The sequence below is a fragment of the Rhinolophus sinicus genome, chromosome 18, assembly GCF_057876585.1.
Source record: "Rhinolophus sinicus isolate RSI-liver-muscle chromosome 18, RSI-T2T, whole genome shotgun sequence".
Lineage (NCBI taxonomy): Eukaryota > Metazoa > Chordata > Mammalia > Chiroptera > Rhinolophidae > Rhinolophus > Rhinolophus sinicus.
In genome coordinates, this window is record NC_142518.1 from 39,098,860 (window position 1) to 39,113,853 (window position 14,994).

Genomic DNA, 14,994 nt, shown 5'->3' on the forward strand with positions numbered 1-14,994 from the left:
CCTCTCATCTAGGGTTGAATCTGGGATCCCTCTCATCTTCTGCCCACACCACTATTTCCTTCTGTATGTTTTCTGTCCCTAGCTCACATGTGTGTCATTCAAGGCTGACCCCACTTACGAGGTGCCACAGAAAGACCGGAAAACTTGGCTAGTATATCCAGCTCTTCAAGTCATATCCTCTTTCTAATTTTGGATTGGGAGTGGAAAGGCGAAAATGATCAATTATTGAGTACAAAATTTTTGCTTGACTCTTCCAGCCAATCATTACGGCGAGTCTATTCTGTGCTCTGTGCTGAGTATGGTAAAGATAGCCATTGTCCTCTAGAAGATTTTGGTCCAGCAAGCCAGACACAAGGCAGCCAAAGAACCCCAAAATTTCTACTGGAAAATCAGAACTCTAGCATTCCAAAAACAGGAGATTAGTTCCGCCAGAAGCAGACTGAGATGATGCCCTTGAGGCTTAGAGCTAGAGCTTGAAGGTTAGGCCCCACTGGGTAGGGCAAAGAAGAGAGGAGAAAGCCTCCCAAGAATGCAGTGTGAAGCCGAGCCACTTAAAGAACATCAGGATGAGATTTGGAGGCCAGAATTGTCCAGGTGTGTTTGCGGACAGAAAGGAAACCATTCTGCATGAAAAATCCAGGTCCTGGAAGGAGTTCTAGAAAGTAAGACTAGAGCCAGATGGAGAATGGTCCATACACCAGACTGAAGTAGTCTGGGTTCTATACTACAGGTAGCAGAGAGCCATTCAATAATTTTAAATGGGGCGGAGGGGATGAGGGGATGATCAAAGGGAGGGAAACCATTCAGGAGGCCACTAAAGTTCTGTAGTTCTTCCACAAAGAGGCTTCTTCCTGCCTGTCCCAGCTCTTGCGAGATCCTCCTTCAAAACTGCCCTCTGTCTTAGCTCACTATCTCAGACCTCATTACTTTGCATCTCTTTTAAGATGGGTGAGATATCAATGACATTTCTTATTCTGAATGAGACTCCTAATGTTGTACTGAAGTTGGTCAGAGACTTTAAAAACAAGTAGAAGTTTTATCCAAATCTTCCAGTTTAGGAGAGAGGGACTATGATACATCATTTCCATTTCTGTAATAATATCAGCTGGCTTGGCCCCTGGGGTCACTGGTCTCTTCCAAGATCCCAATAGAGAGGAGCACGGGGAAGGAGGGAGAGAGAGAGGGGGAAGAAGGAGAGAGGGGGAGGGAGAGAGAGAGAGAGGGAGGGATAAAGAGAGGGAGAGAGGGAGGGAAAGAGAGAGGGAGAGAGAAACTGCTGAACTGCCAGCGTAGGGCAAAACCTGATTGTCAAGTGCTTTTCTGGGGCCTGTTCCAGATCACTGTCACTTACAGGCTTAGACTAGAGCTCAGCCTTAAATTAGGGCTCCAACCTAGAAGCTGGGATGAGAGCTGGAAGGGCCCCACCTAGGTCTTAGCAGTGGGAATTAACTCTCCCTGATCCTTAATTCTTTTGGCTTTTATTAGTGGCTGGAAGGGGAGAGGGATGTAACCTGAACCCTAATGCAGCTGAGAAGGGCTAAGAGCCAAAACCTTCCTTAAGCAGATACAGTATGTGCAGGGCCTGAGCAGGTTTCAGAACACTGCACATTTCTCCAGCCAACGGCACAGGAAAACATGAAAATTACTTATTTAACCCTTTACATCCAGAGGGGAGAGAGTATAATCCTCCCACCAGGCAGGGCTCTCACCACAGAGAGACGTTAGCAAGCTGACTCTTGTAAAAGCCAGAGCACTCAGGTAGTCTTTTTCACAAACACACCCCCAGCAAATCAATTTCTAATATAAGTTACAAGATATTTCACTTGTCAGAAAGGAGAGTTAGGTAAAGGAACCCATGTGCCCATTAGCCATTTAACAAGAAGTAAGTTTTGTCTACAAAGAGGTAGGGAGGGAGTGAACAGACCAAATTCCATAGCACCAGGATCTTCACAACATTCTGAATTTCAGTTTTTCACCACGCAGAAAAGCAGGTGATGCTGCACAAAAGAAGTAACGGATCTAGAAAGTAGATCTAAGAAGCTGGGGGCAGGAGAGAGATCGGCAGGCCCTTCTGCACACAAAGTAAACTTTCCTGAGAATTACCTGTAAGTATTCAGGGCATCAAGAACTAGGGTTTGGGTCAGATAATCACTCCAAATTTGCAAGTCTCTTAATAATAAAGCAATGTTTTCCACCAAAACTTGCAGCAAATGCATTTGTAAAATAAAGCCCTATTTCCTCCTCATTTTTAATATAAAAATCAGAATGAAAGTTTGGTGAAGACACCACTGAAGGCAATTAAATACTTGCAAGTTTAACAGTGCTTTTTCGAAGGTCACATTTAAGAACCAACACTACTGTAGAAATATTAACAATGATATTCACAGATTAATAACACGACACTATGCAGAGAATATGAAAGTGCTAACAACAAAAATGCAGCACCGACTTGAAACTCCAGTGGTTTGAGGTTTGCTTTCCAAACCTCCACATTGTGTTTTTCATATAGAGAAAACAATCCTTAAACATCTTGGCAAGTCAACTGAGGTTTTCTTTTCACAGCCTAGAACATTTTAACATTTCAAGCTTCATGTCTAAAGTCTGGCCTTTTGGCAGTTTCTTCTACTTTTTTTTTTGTTTGATTTTTTAACTTCCCCATCACTTAAAAGTACTAAGTTAGACAGAAAGAACTTCAACCAGTAACACCTGAGGTCACCAGACATCCTGCAGATTGGAGGAGATAGCAAGACCAAGCTATGACCAGAAAGGCCAATTAAATAACAATGCAAGCCTGTTCCAATGTCTGCTGGGGCATGAGATTGTCTGGCAATTATCTAATTTGCACAACAATCAGCACATTAGTAAATTGTCTATGTTAACCATTATGTTCCTAAAATAATGATTTGTTGTTTTAACTGATCAGTGGCCTTAAGCAAACAAATCCTCTTGTTTTTTGAACTGCTTATGGGACTTAAGTTGATTGTCCTACAGACACCTCAGTCTCAGAAGATCCCAAGCTGAACTGCAACTGGTTAGTCCCCTCACCCCCCATCACCACTTAGAACCCTCTAGATTAGAAATACTGGATTCTCCTCTTAGTCCTACCTGTCCTCCGCTTCTTCAGATCTAACTTGCTAATGTATAACAGTCAGCACACTGCCAATGTGACTGATTCCCTCAAAATGTGCCCTGCTATTGTTCAGTTCAACTCTTTCCTTGTGGAAATACCGATGTGGCTAGTACTGTGCTAGGGGCTTTATTTTTAACACATTAACTCTAATCCTCCCAAACAACAAAATGGCTACCTACTCCCAACTTGAAGCCATTCTACAGCCCAGTTTTCTAGGTTCTTCAGGATAACTGGCTCAAAGCCATTCACCTTTATAAATCACCACTCTGCAACAATCAAGCAGAGGTCTATTGATTCATTTATCCAGCCACACAAGCAGTACGACATTGGGCAAATTACCTAACCTCTCTATGCCTCAATTTCCTCATCTGTAAAATGAGGTTAATAAATGAGTTAATATATGTTAACCAGTGCCTGGTCCAGGATATGCACTATGGATGCATTTGTTAGAAAACAAATGCAAGTGAAATTTATGGAGCTCTGTGATGATTTCATAGGCCATAGGAAGAACAGCTCAGCTCCTAGAATGGGTACTCAATAAGTTAGTGAATGAATAAGTGAGTAAATGAAAAAAACAACACATCCCCTGCCCTTGTGGAGCTCACGCTGTTAGTTCACTGTGGGGTGAACCAACAGGCCTCAGTCTCCTATCTGTGTCTTGAGGACTTACAGCGCATGCACTAACTGGAATGAATGCTTTTCTTCCTCCCCAACCTTCTTATATCCTATAGTATATCCCTCAAGGCCTAGCTCCAATTCTACTTCCTTTTTCCACAAAGCTCCCCAACCACAAATATAATGAAATCTCTTCTCACTGAAAAATGTTGCTCCTAGATCCTACCCCATGGTTTCCTGGACTTGCAGTAGTGCCTCTCTTCAACAAAACTGTCATCTCCAGGAAAGAGGTCTTCTATGGTGATTATCTCTTGAAGTCTCTAGTTTCTAGTTAGGCACTTTACAAAGTACTTGACAAATGTGTTGACTGGTGTGTTGATTGATTGGTTGGAGGCTTAATTGAGGGTTCTTAGGTAGGAGACAAACAAGGTTTCATATGGCCTTTTCAAATTGCTGGCTGTTCAGACATTAGCCAGAAATCCTCTCTGGTCTTCCAACTTGTGGCAGCAGCAGGCATCAGGTTAAAGGTATCCTCCCATTTGACACAAACTCTCAATAACTTGGTAACTTCAGAAACTTCATTTTTTAAGTTCAAAATTCTCTTAAGAGAACTGCTGTTTAATAAGGGACACCTGTGGAAGGCTTTTTCTTTCTTTCTTAAATCACATACACATTGAGTATATGAAAGATAAAATCAATCACCCTCCCTACCAGAAAAAAAAGTGTAAGTTTTATTATTTTCATTTTGCAAATGAGGAAATTGAGACACACAGAGATAAATGACTTGCCCAGTGATAAATAAATAATGATCAGCAAAGCGAAGTCAGAACTTCAGGTCTCCTGAATCCAAACTCATACCCCTTACACTGATTTGAGATTTAAAATAAAACACCTCAAAACCCTTCCTTTCACCCTGAACCCTAAGGGGCGTGTTGGTAATATTACCGTTTTTTACACTAAATTAGAGATTGAGTCTCTAATCTCTCTCTATATATATTTTTTTCTCTCATTTCTCTATCTCATTCCCCCTCATATTCTTATCCAGCTCTTTCTCAATTTCTTCTTTTCACCTATGAAAACATGATATTATAAAAAGAACCTGGGACTTGGAGTCAGAGAGAAGTTAATTTGAATGCCACCTTTTCCACTTCCTGTGTGACTTGGAGTCTATTAAGTTTTTTTGAGCCTCAGTCCCCTCATCTGCACAATGGGGACATTGATATCTACCTCAAAGAGTTACAGAAAAAATTAAATGAGAATATATGTAAAACACCTAGAAACAGCAGTATTTGCCACATAGCAGGTCCACTACCTCTTCCATCCCACCATATCTAGGCCGTATCTTGAACCTTGGGTTCAAGAGGTTGCTGAGATCCAACCAAACTACATGGCCTCCACCCAGTGAGGCACATCTACACAAGTGGAGCCCCTAGGTCCTTGCCTGGTCCCCTTGTCAGCCTGTCTTGATACTCCCTCATTGCAAATATAAATTTACACAGAGCTCTAAACTCTCAGTCAAGTCCTCCAAAGAACATGAGAGTCAAAACCTGATACTTACCCCTGAGACTCCAAGATGTCATCACTCGCCATCTCAGTCAGATAAGATGCCATCAAAAGCTGCCTACCTGCAGAAGTTTTTTACAGGAGCTTTTACTTACATCAAACACAAAGAAATGGAAAACAGCAAAGAAGCCCAACAAAAACAAAGCTTGAACATGTCATCTTCTCATAAGCAAAGATGGGGCTGCAGCCATGAGACTCTAGCCCATTTCCAGAATAACTAGTTGAACCAGATTTACTCCTAGCCCTACCTCATCTCACCCCCAACCCCCTCCCCCAAAGAAAAATCAATTTCCGATGGACCATGAAAGGCAGTATAGGGGAACCATTCAAAAGTTCCCTGCCAGAGGCTCAGGAAAAGAGACGACCATACAGCTAGGAATCTGCTGAGTGGCATTAGGGTGGGGGCCAAAGACACCACAAAGGGTCTGTCCATCACTGGGCTTAACCCTTGATCCTGTCAGATTAGTCCCACCTCCCACATTCCTCACAGATGTAACATTAAAAGACTTGAGTGAAAGTTAACAGACCATGCCGCATGCCATCTCTGAGAACATACCAGGAAACAGCCACTTCTGGAAAGATAGGAAGCAGTAGTGTGGAGAAAAGCAACGCACTGTAAGAACAGCCTGCTGTCAATCAACCTTCACACTTCCACAGCCTAGACCAAGAAAGGATCCTTGAGCCCTTAGCGCCTCTTCAATAAAGCAAAAGCTTGCCTCACGGAGAGTCTGAGAAGAAACAGGAGGGTATAGAGAGGTGAAGTAACATGGCAAGATTACTCAGCAAATGGATAAGAGAGTATCTGGAATACGGCAAAGGTCCTGTCCTCTGCTGAAACAGGATAGAGAGAGACACAGCGTGAGAAAATTTCCCCCTAATTCAGCTATCAATTTGCTGAGTGTTTTCAAACTTCATCAACTTTAACTCTGTGAGCTTCTCTCACCCCGCACCGGAAGCATGGCTAAGCCAAGATGGAGTAAGCTAGTACACCAGACTAGAAGGGCCCACTGTGACCAAAGAAGAGGAAAAAGTTGGGTTTTGGACAGAGGGCAGAACAGTCAATGAATGAACAAAGAGGCAATGGCACTTGAATCAGACAGTCCAAAATACAGGCCTCAAGCAACTGGTGCTGATGGGTGGGGGCTGGGAATCAAAGACAGGACATGAAAGAAGGGCAGCCTGGATGCATGGAAAATGTGTCTCTGTTGCTACTAGGTTGTGCTCACTCTGTGACATGGCATAGTCACAGACTCACATTGTCAGAGGAGAGGGAGTGAAGGTGAAGTCAAAGGGGATGAAGGGGTTAATTACTTTGAGAAACCAAGTCATGTTGATCCTTGCAACTTCAGTGCCCAGCCAGGATGGCTTTGTGCCAAGTAAACATGCCAGTGTGATGTGAGGAAGAACGGATCATCCCTTGCAAAACTAATGCCTAAGACGATCTCTCCACTTGGCCTATTTACACCGGATGGGGCAAAGCGGTGTAAGGAGACAAACCTCTACTCCATCCCAGTCCTTGGAACACAAACTTTAGCCAGGAAAAATATCTCAACTTATTCATTAATGACTTAATTGAAGTCTGTCTGAAGGGGGTATTTCAGGGGAGAACCAGGAGACAAAATATTGGCTCCACAGAAGCTGAAAGTGACCTAGGTACCAACAAAAGCAATATAAAAGGGTCACTTGCTTATAACAAGATAACTCAGATAAACCTGGAGTTCAGTTTCAGAGAGAAATTTAACCATGCATACTTGTATACTATGCACGTGCATACTCAAGGATATGAGCATCTTGGGCACTAATAGTACTAGAGACCCCAAACCCATCCAGATCTGTGTAACAGAGGTATCTAGAGCACTTATTGTCCCTAATTTATGAATGGATTGTTCTCCAAGAATACCTTTTGTAAATAAGCATCTTGGAACTTTGAATACAGTTTTCTGTAGATAGAATATTATAAATGGTAGTTAGATTCTGTAATTTCATCAGTCACCAACTATGAATTAAATAGGCCTTTCCAAAACTGTTCTGAACCCAGTTACTATCAATAACATTGTATCCGTAGGATACGTGTCCTAGACACTGTCTTTTCCATGTCTCTCATCCTGCAGTAATAATGAGGATTAAGTTCCACTTCAATACACTCTCTGGTCAGGGCATTAGTAGCAAGAAAAGGTATTTATTTGCTGAGCTTAGATGACAAACTGGTGGAAATGAGGACATGGGGGGATGAGGCTGTGGGTGCAAGACCTCCAGCAGGAGTAACTCTTTGTGCATATTCCAGGTACAGAACAAAGGACCTCGGAACCCAGGGATTAGAGCAATAGCAGGAGTATTTGCAGTCAGTGCCAGTGGCGATGTGCAGGGAGCTAAATATCTGACAGGGGTTGGGGACAGGAGCTTCTGTGTCAAAATTTCTACATGGGGCTCTAAGTTCGAGGCTGTTTGTATGTCATATATAGTCAGTATCTTCAATGTTGGAGATACCTATTTTTCCCAGAAGAGGAAAATTAAGTTTAGAGAGGTTACTCCTACAAATTCCAAGCTAGCAGTTGGGGAAAAATAAAATAAATCTGATGTTCTAGAGTTTTGACTTTGAAACTATTCATCAAATGCCACTTCCTTCTTCTATTATACAAATTCCTTCTCTGTAATTCTTTGTATAAACATATATGCTCCTTGAAGTCAGGGCTTATGTCCTCTCTTTCATCTCCCTCAGAACACTTTTCCCAAGGTTGGCCTGAGCTAGGGGCAATTCTAAATCAATAGTAAGAGGTGAAATGTGTCCCTCCCAAATTTATTATGTGGCTATCCCAGATGCCTGTGCAGGGGTCTTGTGCAGGTATGGCTTAGCAGCAGCACAGATAACTCCACTAAAAGGCTTAGTGCGATGCAGGATCTTCATACGGCATGGACTCCAGAAAAAGCCAAAGTGGTCTTTCAGCTGTATTTTTTTTTTTTTAAGAATGGTGCTACTCAACTTTGGTCAGACTCTCCTCAGTTACTGTATTCAACTGTGGGCTCCATAATTCAAGAGGAACATGGACAGGCTGGCATGCATCCAGAATGAGAGGAGGAAACAGGAGAGGAGGATGGATCTCAGATCCCACATGCAATAGCTGAAAGAGCTAGGGCTCTTCAGCCCAGAAAAGTGAAACAAGGGGACAAACTCTTTGTCTTCAGACCTGCCAAAGGCTGTGCTAAGACAGAGAAAGCACCCTTGCTCTGTGTGGTCCCAGAAGGTAGATCTAGGACCCATGGATGGTAGGTAGGGTAGAGGGACAACAATTGCTACTCAACTTAAGAAAAAGCTGCCCACGGTCAAAACTTTCCAACAGTGAAATGGACTGGCTAATAATGAAGTGAGCTCCCCCATGACCACAGGAGAATAAGCTCAGAGCTACTGCACAGTAGGCTCATGGATTGGTTAAGAATAAGACCATGTGACTTCCAAAAGGCCCTCCTCACTCAGAATCTGTGATTCTAGGTCTCCTCCAAGAACAGCATTAGATTAGCAGCCCTGAGTTGAATCTGCCCTTTGGGGTGGGGTGAGGGGGGAGGGTGCGTGTGTGTGTAGGGGGCTAGTGAGAACAGCCCTTCACTTAATCTCTGCTGTTCTTCATTAACTTTTCTCAAATGGGCCAGCATCTCTTCCCCCCCCGCCCCCCCCCCCCGCCCCCCGGTTCTGAAGAAGCCTAACTACAAAAACTGTGATGTTCCCTCCAGATTATCACTCCATAAATACCAATCTCAGGTCTGTGTCTCTCTTTTCTTTTCCTTTTAAGAAAAATTCCTGGAAAGGGATTGGGAAGAGCAAAGGGATAAATTGTTTTAATTTCTTTCTAAGGGACAGCACTCAAGTGTCATCCAGCTGGAATTGAATTATTTTCTTTGTCTGAGGTTTTGGTGAGGAAAAATCTCTAAAAGCCTTGGCCTTTTTCACTTCAGGGTGCACACGTGTGCATCTCAGTAGGGTATCAGGTGTATTATGATAGCCCAGTAGGCCCAAAAGTAGTGTGTACCCGAAGCTCAGCCAAGGGTTACCAGACATACCACCTGCCTTTCTTGCTCTGCCTCCCTTAATTCCTACCTCATGTTCCCAAAGGCCTTCCACTTTCTGGGAGAGGATAGCAGTTGGGGAACTGAAGCAGTAGACATCTTTGCTGATTCTAGAGGCAGAGATGATGAGAGGATTCATGTAAGAAACCAGGTTGGACTAAGTTCCCAAGAAGCACACCCCATGAAGTTTCCTTCATGAATGCCAAGCCCTGGTCTGGGGGTGAGTCCAGCCTGTAACACAGCCGAAAATGTTTCACAGGAACTATCGTTTCTCATATAATACAACCTGTGCACCCAAACTTACAGCCAAATTTACTGCCAGCCAGAAGAGAGTGTCAATCTGACTTTACCCATGTCCTCTTGAAATCTCAACTGCCTCTTTGTGTGCTTCTTCTAGAAACAAGATCACTGTGGGTGGGGGAAGTCTAAAAACAACTTAAAGAACATGCCCTGCCATTTTCCTAGGCTAAGGACAGCAAACAATATTCGAGTTTGCCCAATTCATTCTCATATCATCTTTGATGACAAAGACTGGGCAGGTATGCCTAACCCCACTTTGCCAATAGAAACTTGGGTCTAGAGAAGATGACATGATATAGTGACATCAGTGCGCAGTAAGTAGAGGATGTGAAGCTTCTTTCTCCTCCTTGCTACACCCCCACCCCCCTACTTTGTCACAGGGCAGTAACTATAGCTCCTACTTCCTTCACTGTGCCAGACGGAGACTGCCACCAAAAACAGACCAGGGAAAGTGCAAATATGTAGGGGGTAAGCCTGTCTTCTGCCCTGTCTTATCCTCCCACCCAATTTTCCTCCTTCTCCTTTTCCTGCATCCCCCACACTGGTCTCCACCCTTTCTTGTCTCCACCCTCTGCCAACCTCAGTGCACATTTCCAATAACAAAATGAGTATAGGAACCTGACTCTATAGCTCAGAGTCTCTCTCTCTCTCTCTCTCTCTCTCTCTCTCTCTCTCTCTCTCTCTCTCTCTCTCAAAGAGGGGGGGATATAATGTGACTCTCTGAGGCCTTTCAGAGGTCCTATTTGATGCAGAATCATTAGTGCCAGAACCTTGGAAAGGTCACCCATCCCCAAAGAGGATCTTTTCCAGTACAGGGAGCCAAGTACATAGATGGCTGTCTATACTGTAGAGGGGGACCCGAAGATAGCAAAATAGACATAGCTGATTAGAAGAGAATCCCCACTTCATCCAGACAGCCGCCCTGGGTCGATGAGGTGTATAAGACACTAACCAAAACAATAACACCAAGGTCATGCGCCCAATTCCCTTGTGGATCATGTTTCTTTGGGAACACCACAGTGTATGGGGAAATTATAAACCATCCCGTAACATTTGGGATAATGAACAGTAGCTTTTTTTTTTTTTAACATTTCCTCTTTCTTTGTCATCTGATTGTCAGGAGAAGACTGTACCAGTCTCCATAACTTGGGCAGCTAAATTCCCCACATTCAGGGAAATCACAGGAGCTGATAGAAATCAGTGACTTCCCCAACATGATCATTTCCTGGTCCAAAGCTTCTCCCATGACAAATATAAGGTAGACTTTCACACTCCATGCACTCTTTTCCCACTAATCACCTTTTCTCAAATTTGTCCACTCCCAAGATGCCTCCACCTTTTACACAGGCCATCTCCAAATCCTGTTTGTTTATCTTCCCATAACACTCACGGAGGTTCTCCATTTCCCACTATGGTTCTTGAACCTTACCTCCGTCTCTGCCTGACCTGAGATCATCACAAGTGATTTGGAGTCACCAAAATAGTCCTCTCCTACTCCCTGAGTTTAGACTCCATCAGGGAATGTCTGCAACCCAATCCTCACCTACTGTGGAACCATAGGCTGGCATGGAAAGAATCACTGGGGTGGGAACCTGCCAAGACTAGATACATCCCTGAAGATTATTGACCCATGCACCTTTACAAACGGCAGTACTACCAGAAGTATCAAGAAACTCTCCAAGTAGTAGAAAATATGATAGACTTGGAGCCTACCACTGACTCACTGTATGACAGACTTAGGCAAGTCACTCAGTGAGTCACAGCCAGTTTTTCTATCAGTTTCTCCATAACCTTCCCTGCCTGCCTCAGACGGTGGCTGTAAGACGCTAATGAAATAAGGGATGTGAAACACATTATAAACAGTAACCCTGTACGCAAATGGAACAAAGCATTGTCTTCTTCCTTAGTCCTCAACCCTTCTGAGGAGAAAAGGGTCAAAGCTAGCATAAAGGATTGACTACTAGACCATCATAATCTTATTTAAAGACCACCCACTTAAACCTCATTGTGGACATGTGGACACCTAAGCCCACGGCGAGCAAGTGATTTTTGCAGGATCCCAGAGCTACTGAGTGGCAGAGCAAGGATTTGAATCCAAGTTTTCACCTGCCAATGCAATTCTCTTTCTACACCTTTCTACCCCATCCGCGCCAGTGTGTACAGACTGAGGCTATTTTCAAGAAGAAAGCTGTATTGTCCTGAAGCATAAGGGAAAACAAAACTAAGGTAGAAAAATGGAAAAAAAAAAAGGATTAATGAAATGTGCCACAGAGTGTCTTGGCAAAGAAAAAATACAGGCAAAGCACTGCACTTAAAAAATACTATGGCCCCTTTATATAATGTTGGGGCTAACCAAGTTATATAAAACTCGTTTTTACTGTAAGGAGCCAGGCTATTTAGGAGGGATGGGAGAAATGATTTTACCCCATGCATCTCCAAATGTGTGTAATAATGAGCGTTCATATAATAGAGGTCAACTTTACATTCAATGGAAAGGGAATCATTAAAAGGCACCCTGCCTCTCAACACACGAGTCACTTCCTCAGCAGCTTGGCCAAGGAAACCCTCATCTACCCTCAAATAATCCCCCAGCCAGACCACAAATTGCTGGCTGCCCCATACTTAGTAACACCCCCTGCCATGCTAGTGATGGCTCACAAAACAATCTAGCACCACAGTAGCAAACACTCTCTCTGGTGCCTCTCAGGATTGGTCAGCCTTGGGCAGAGGTGAAAAATGACCACTCCAAGGCAGGTTGTTTAGGCAGACTGTGGAAATTCTGTGGATGGTATAAGCAGAAAAAGAAAAGGGAGGAACTGCCAGACCATGGAGGGCTGCATAGCCAGTTGTGACCTTGGTGGAAAAAAGGGGAGAGAGGAGGAGTTTGATTAGGAGAAATTCCTGAAGGCCAGGATTACCCTCTCCAAAAGGGTTGTTTGAGAGTGTTTTGTTGTTGTTGTTTTTTTAAAGGAAGGAAGGAAGGAAGGAGGGAGGGAAGAAAGAAAGGAAGGAAGGCTTATTACTCCCTCCAGAGAATACTGGTGGAGTACCTTAAGAGGGGGTATGACAGTGGGTGACAAAGGCATCTCAGGCTGGTTAGAAATACATGACTAATATGGGAGAAGAGGGTGCTTGATGAAGATCTGGGCTGGTGACTGGTGTTTGGGGAGGATAAAGATCCTAGGTTTCCCTGACAGCTCCTCAAAATTTCGCCTCAGCATACCTCAGACAGCTCAAGCTGATGGGTACATCCCATGACAACACCCCAGGGTTGCTAATGGTGTGGGCCCCAAGGTCTGAACGACCCCTACACTACAAGTAAACCAGCAGCTCCAATGTAAGTTGAAAAGCAGCACAGGTTCCTGGGCGGGGGGGGGGGGGGGGGCGGGGGGGACCGGCATTCACTAACCCCCGCTGAGACGTCACCAACGTTAAAAAGCCAAAGAAAAAGTGACATTTGTTCCCTACTGAGAAGCCACATCTTTCTATCTCCAGCCCGAACCCACATCTACAACCCCAACTGCAACTTGAACGGGTTGGAAGGGCTTTTCAGATGTGAGCATTTAAGAAAAACAAAAACAAAAAAATGGGATAACGTACATGAGGTTCATTTACTTGGGAATCTGGCGCCTCAAGGTGTGTCGTCCTACAAATCTCTCTTCCAAGTAACAGCCCCAGCGCCCCCCATCCTCACCCCTACCAGGGATGGCTCGCCTTGGGGATACTGTGATCGCCTGGGGCACTTAGGAGAGCTCCTCTCCCAGGTCCTCAGCTGCAACTTGGCTTCCAGCAGATCACAGCCTCCTAAAACAAACAAACCCTGGCGGTGGCGGCGGCGGCGGCGGCGGCGGCGGCGGTGGTGGCGGCGGCGGCGGCGGCGGCAGCGGTGGCGGCGGCGGCGGCGGCGGCAGCTCCAGCACAGCTGCGCTCCATGGCGCAAAGTTTCCTCCACACTTCTCAACGTGCAGGAAATCTCGCCGGCGCTGGGACAGGACTCGGGAGGGAGGGAAAGGCCGAACCGAAGCGGCAGCAGCAACGCCCCGCCAGCTGAATGGATGTGCGCGCGTCCGGCCGTGGGAAGTGAGGTTGACGAAAGCCACCAATGCCTCATCTCCGTTCCCACACCAGACCCTCGCCCTGCAACCTGCCCCGGCGGGACTGCCCGCCGGTCGACGGAAGGCCAACGCTGCTGAGAAAGCTGCCAAGCCGCCTTGGCTGTCCCTTCACCCCTCACTGTCCGGCAGGGGCGCGGGAACTTCTAAGAAGAAACCCCCACCAGCCACCACTTCCTCCAGTCAAACAGAGGGGAGCAGCCGCCCCGACGTGGGGGAGCAAAAGTTGCCCCCAGAGCCTCCCGAGTGTGTCTGCGCACAGGACTCTAGCCCGGGGCCAGCCTTGCTCTCATCCGTGCTCCCACCACCCTTAAGGGGTGTCTCTGACTGGGCTGGTGGCAAGAGCCCTCCGTGCTGCTAATGCGCCACAGGGGGGCTTTCACCCCCAGTCCGGGCCAAGTTTCAAAGTTGGTCTGAGGGCCCCGTCCCACGGCAGCCTGCACACCCGTTTGCCCATTCAAAGTTGGGCACCGCTGGGACAGAGCCGCCAGCCAGTTCTTACCTTCGACACCGTGAGCGGTTCGCAGTGTTCCAGACCCCCCTTAAGGGTGAAGCCCCAGGGCGCCCCCCCTTGCAACTGCACAGGGACGTACTGGAAGGACCCAGGCCGGTTCTCCATCCTCCGCTCGGCTCAGGCGCCGCGGGGCTCCTTTTCCGCGGGGGCTACGTTGCCTCCGCCCCCAGCAGCTCCGCCACCATCGCCCTCCAGCGCTACGCCACCCCGCACCGCCCTGCTCCGCCTACTCTCCCGGCTGGAGACGCTCGGGCCGCGAGCGAGCGCAAGGAGGAAATGACACGGAGCTGGAGAAAGGGGGAAAGAGGGGGGGTGAAGGAGAACGGAAAAAAAAGAAAAGAAAAGAAAGAAGGAGAGGCGGAGGGATAGCGCGTAATGGACAAGAAAACGGAGCAATGAGGAGGGGCAGTCACTGGGACCTCGCCTATAGGATCGCTGGGGAGTGGGAGCGAGGCGAGGCCTCACATCAATTGTTACATTGTTTCATTCAAGCAGGCCCCCACTTTGGTCCTCCTCTTTACTGCCGGGTTCCCCGCCCCTCCAGCCAGCCGAGGCGAGGAGAGGTGAAAGTCGTTAGAGTGGATGGCCCGCGTGGCCGAGTGGGCTGAAACGCTGGTTTCCCGATTAGCGCATTCATGTTTCTCTGACTGCCTTTTTCTTCCGAAGGTCCCAAGAACCGGGTCCTGGGAGGGTTACAAGGC

The 14,994-nt window shown here is 46.1% G+C and overlaps 1 protein-coding gene across 3 annotated transcripts in view; it reads right to left on the reverse strand.

Annotated features, from left to right (window-relative positions):
• The window catches only part of SHROOM4 (shroom family member 4), a 234,895-nt gene extending 220,309 nt beyond the window's left edge, over window positions 1–14,586 (reverse strand). The window contains exon 1 of one of the 3 annotated variants that reach the window (XM_019717324.3): window positions 14,282–14,586. In XM_019717324.3, coding sequence (XP_019572883.3) covers window positions 14,282–14,398 — 117 coding nt within the window. In that variant the 5' untranslated portion in view covers window positions 14,399–14,586. The remainder of the gene's footprint in view (window positions 1–14,281) is intronic. The other 2 variants (XM_074323223.2, XM_019717326.3) reach the window with 2 other exon arrangements.
• Between the last annotated feature and the right edge of the window lie 408 nt (window positions 14,587–14,994).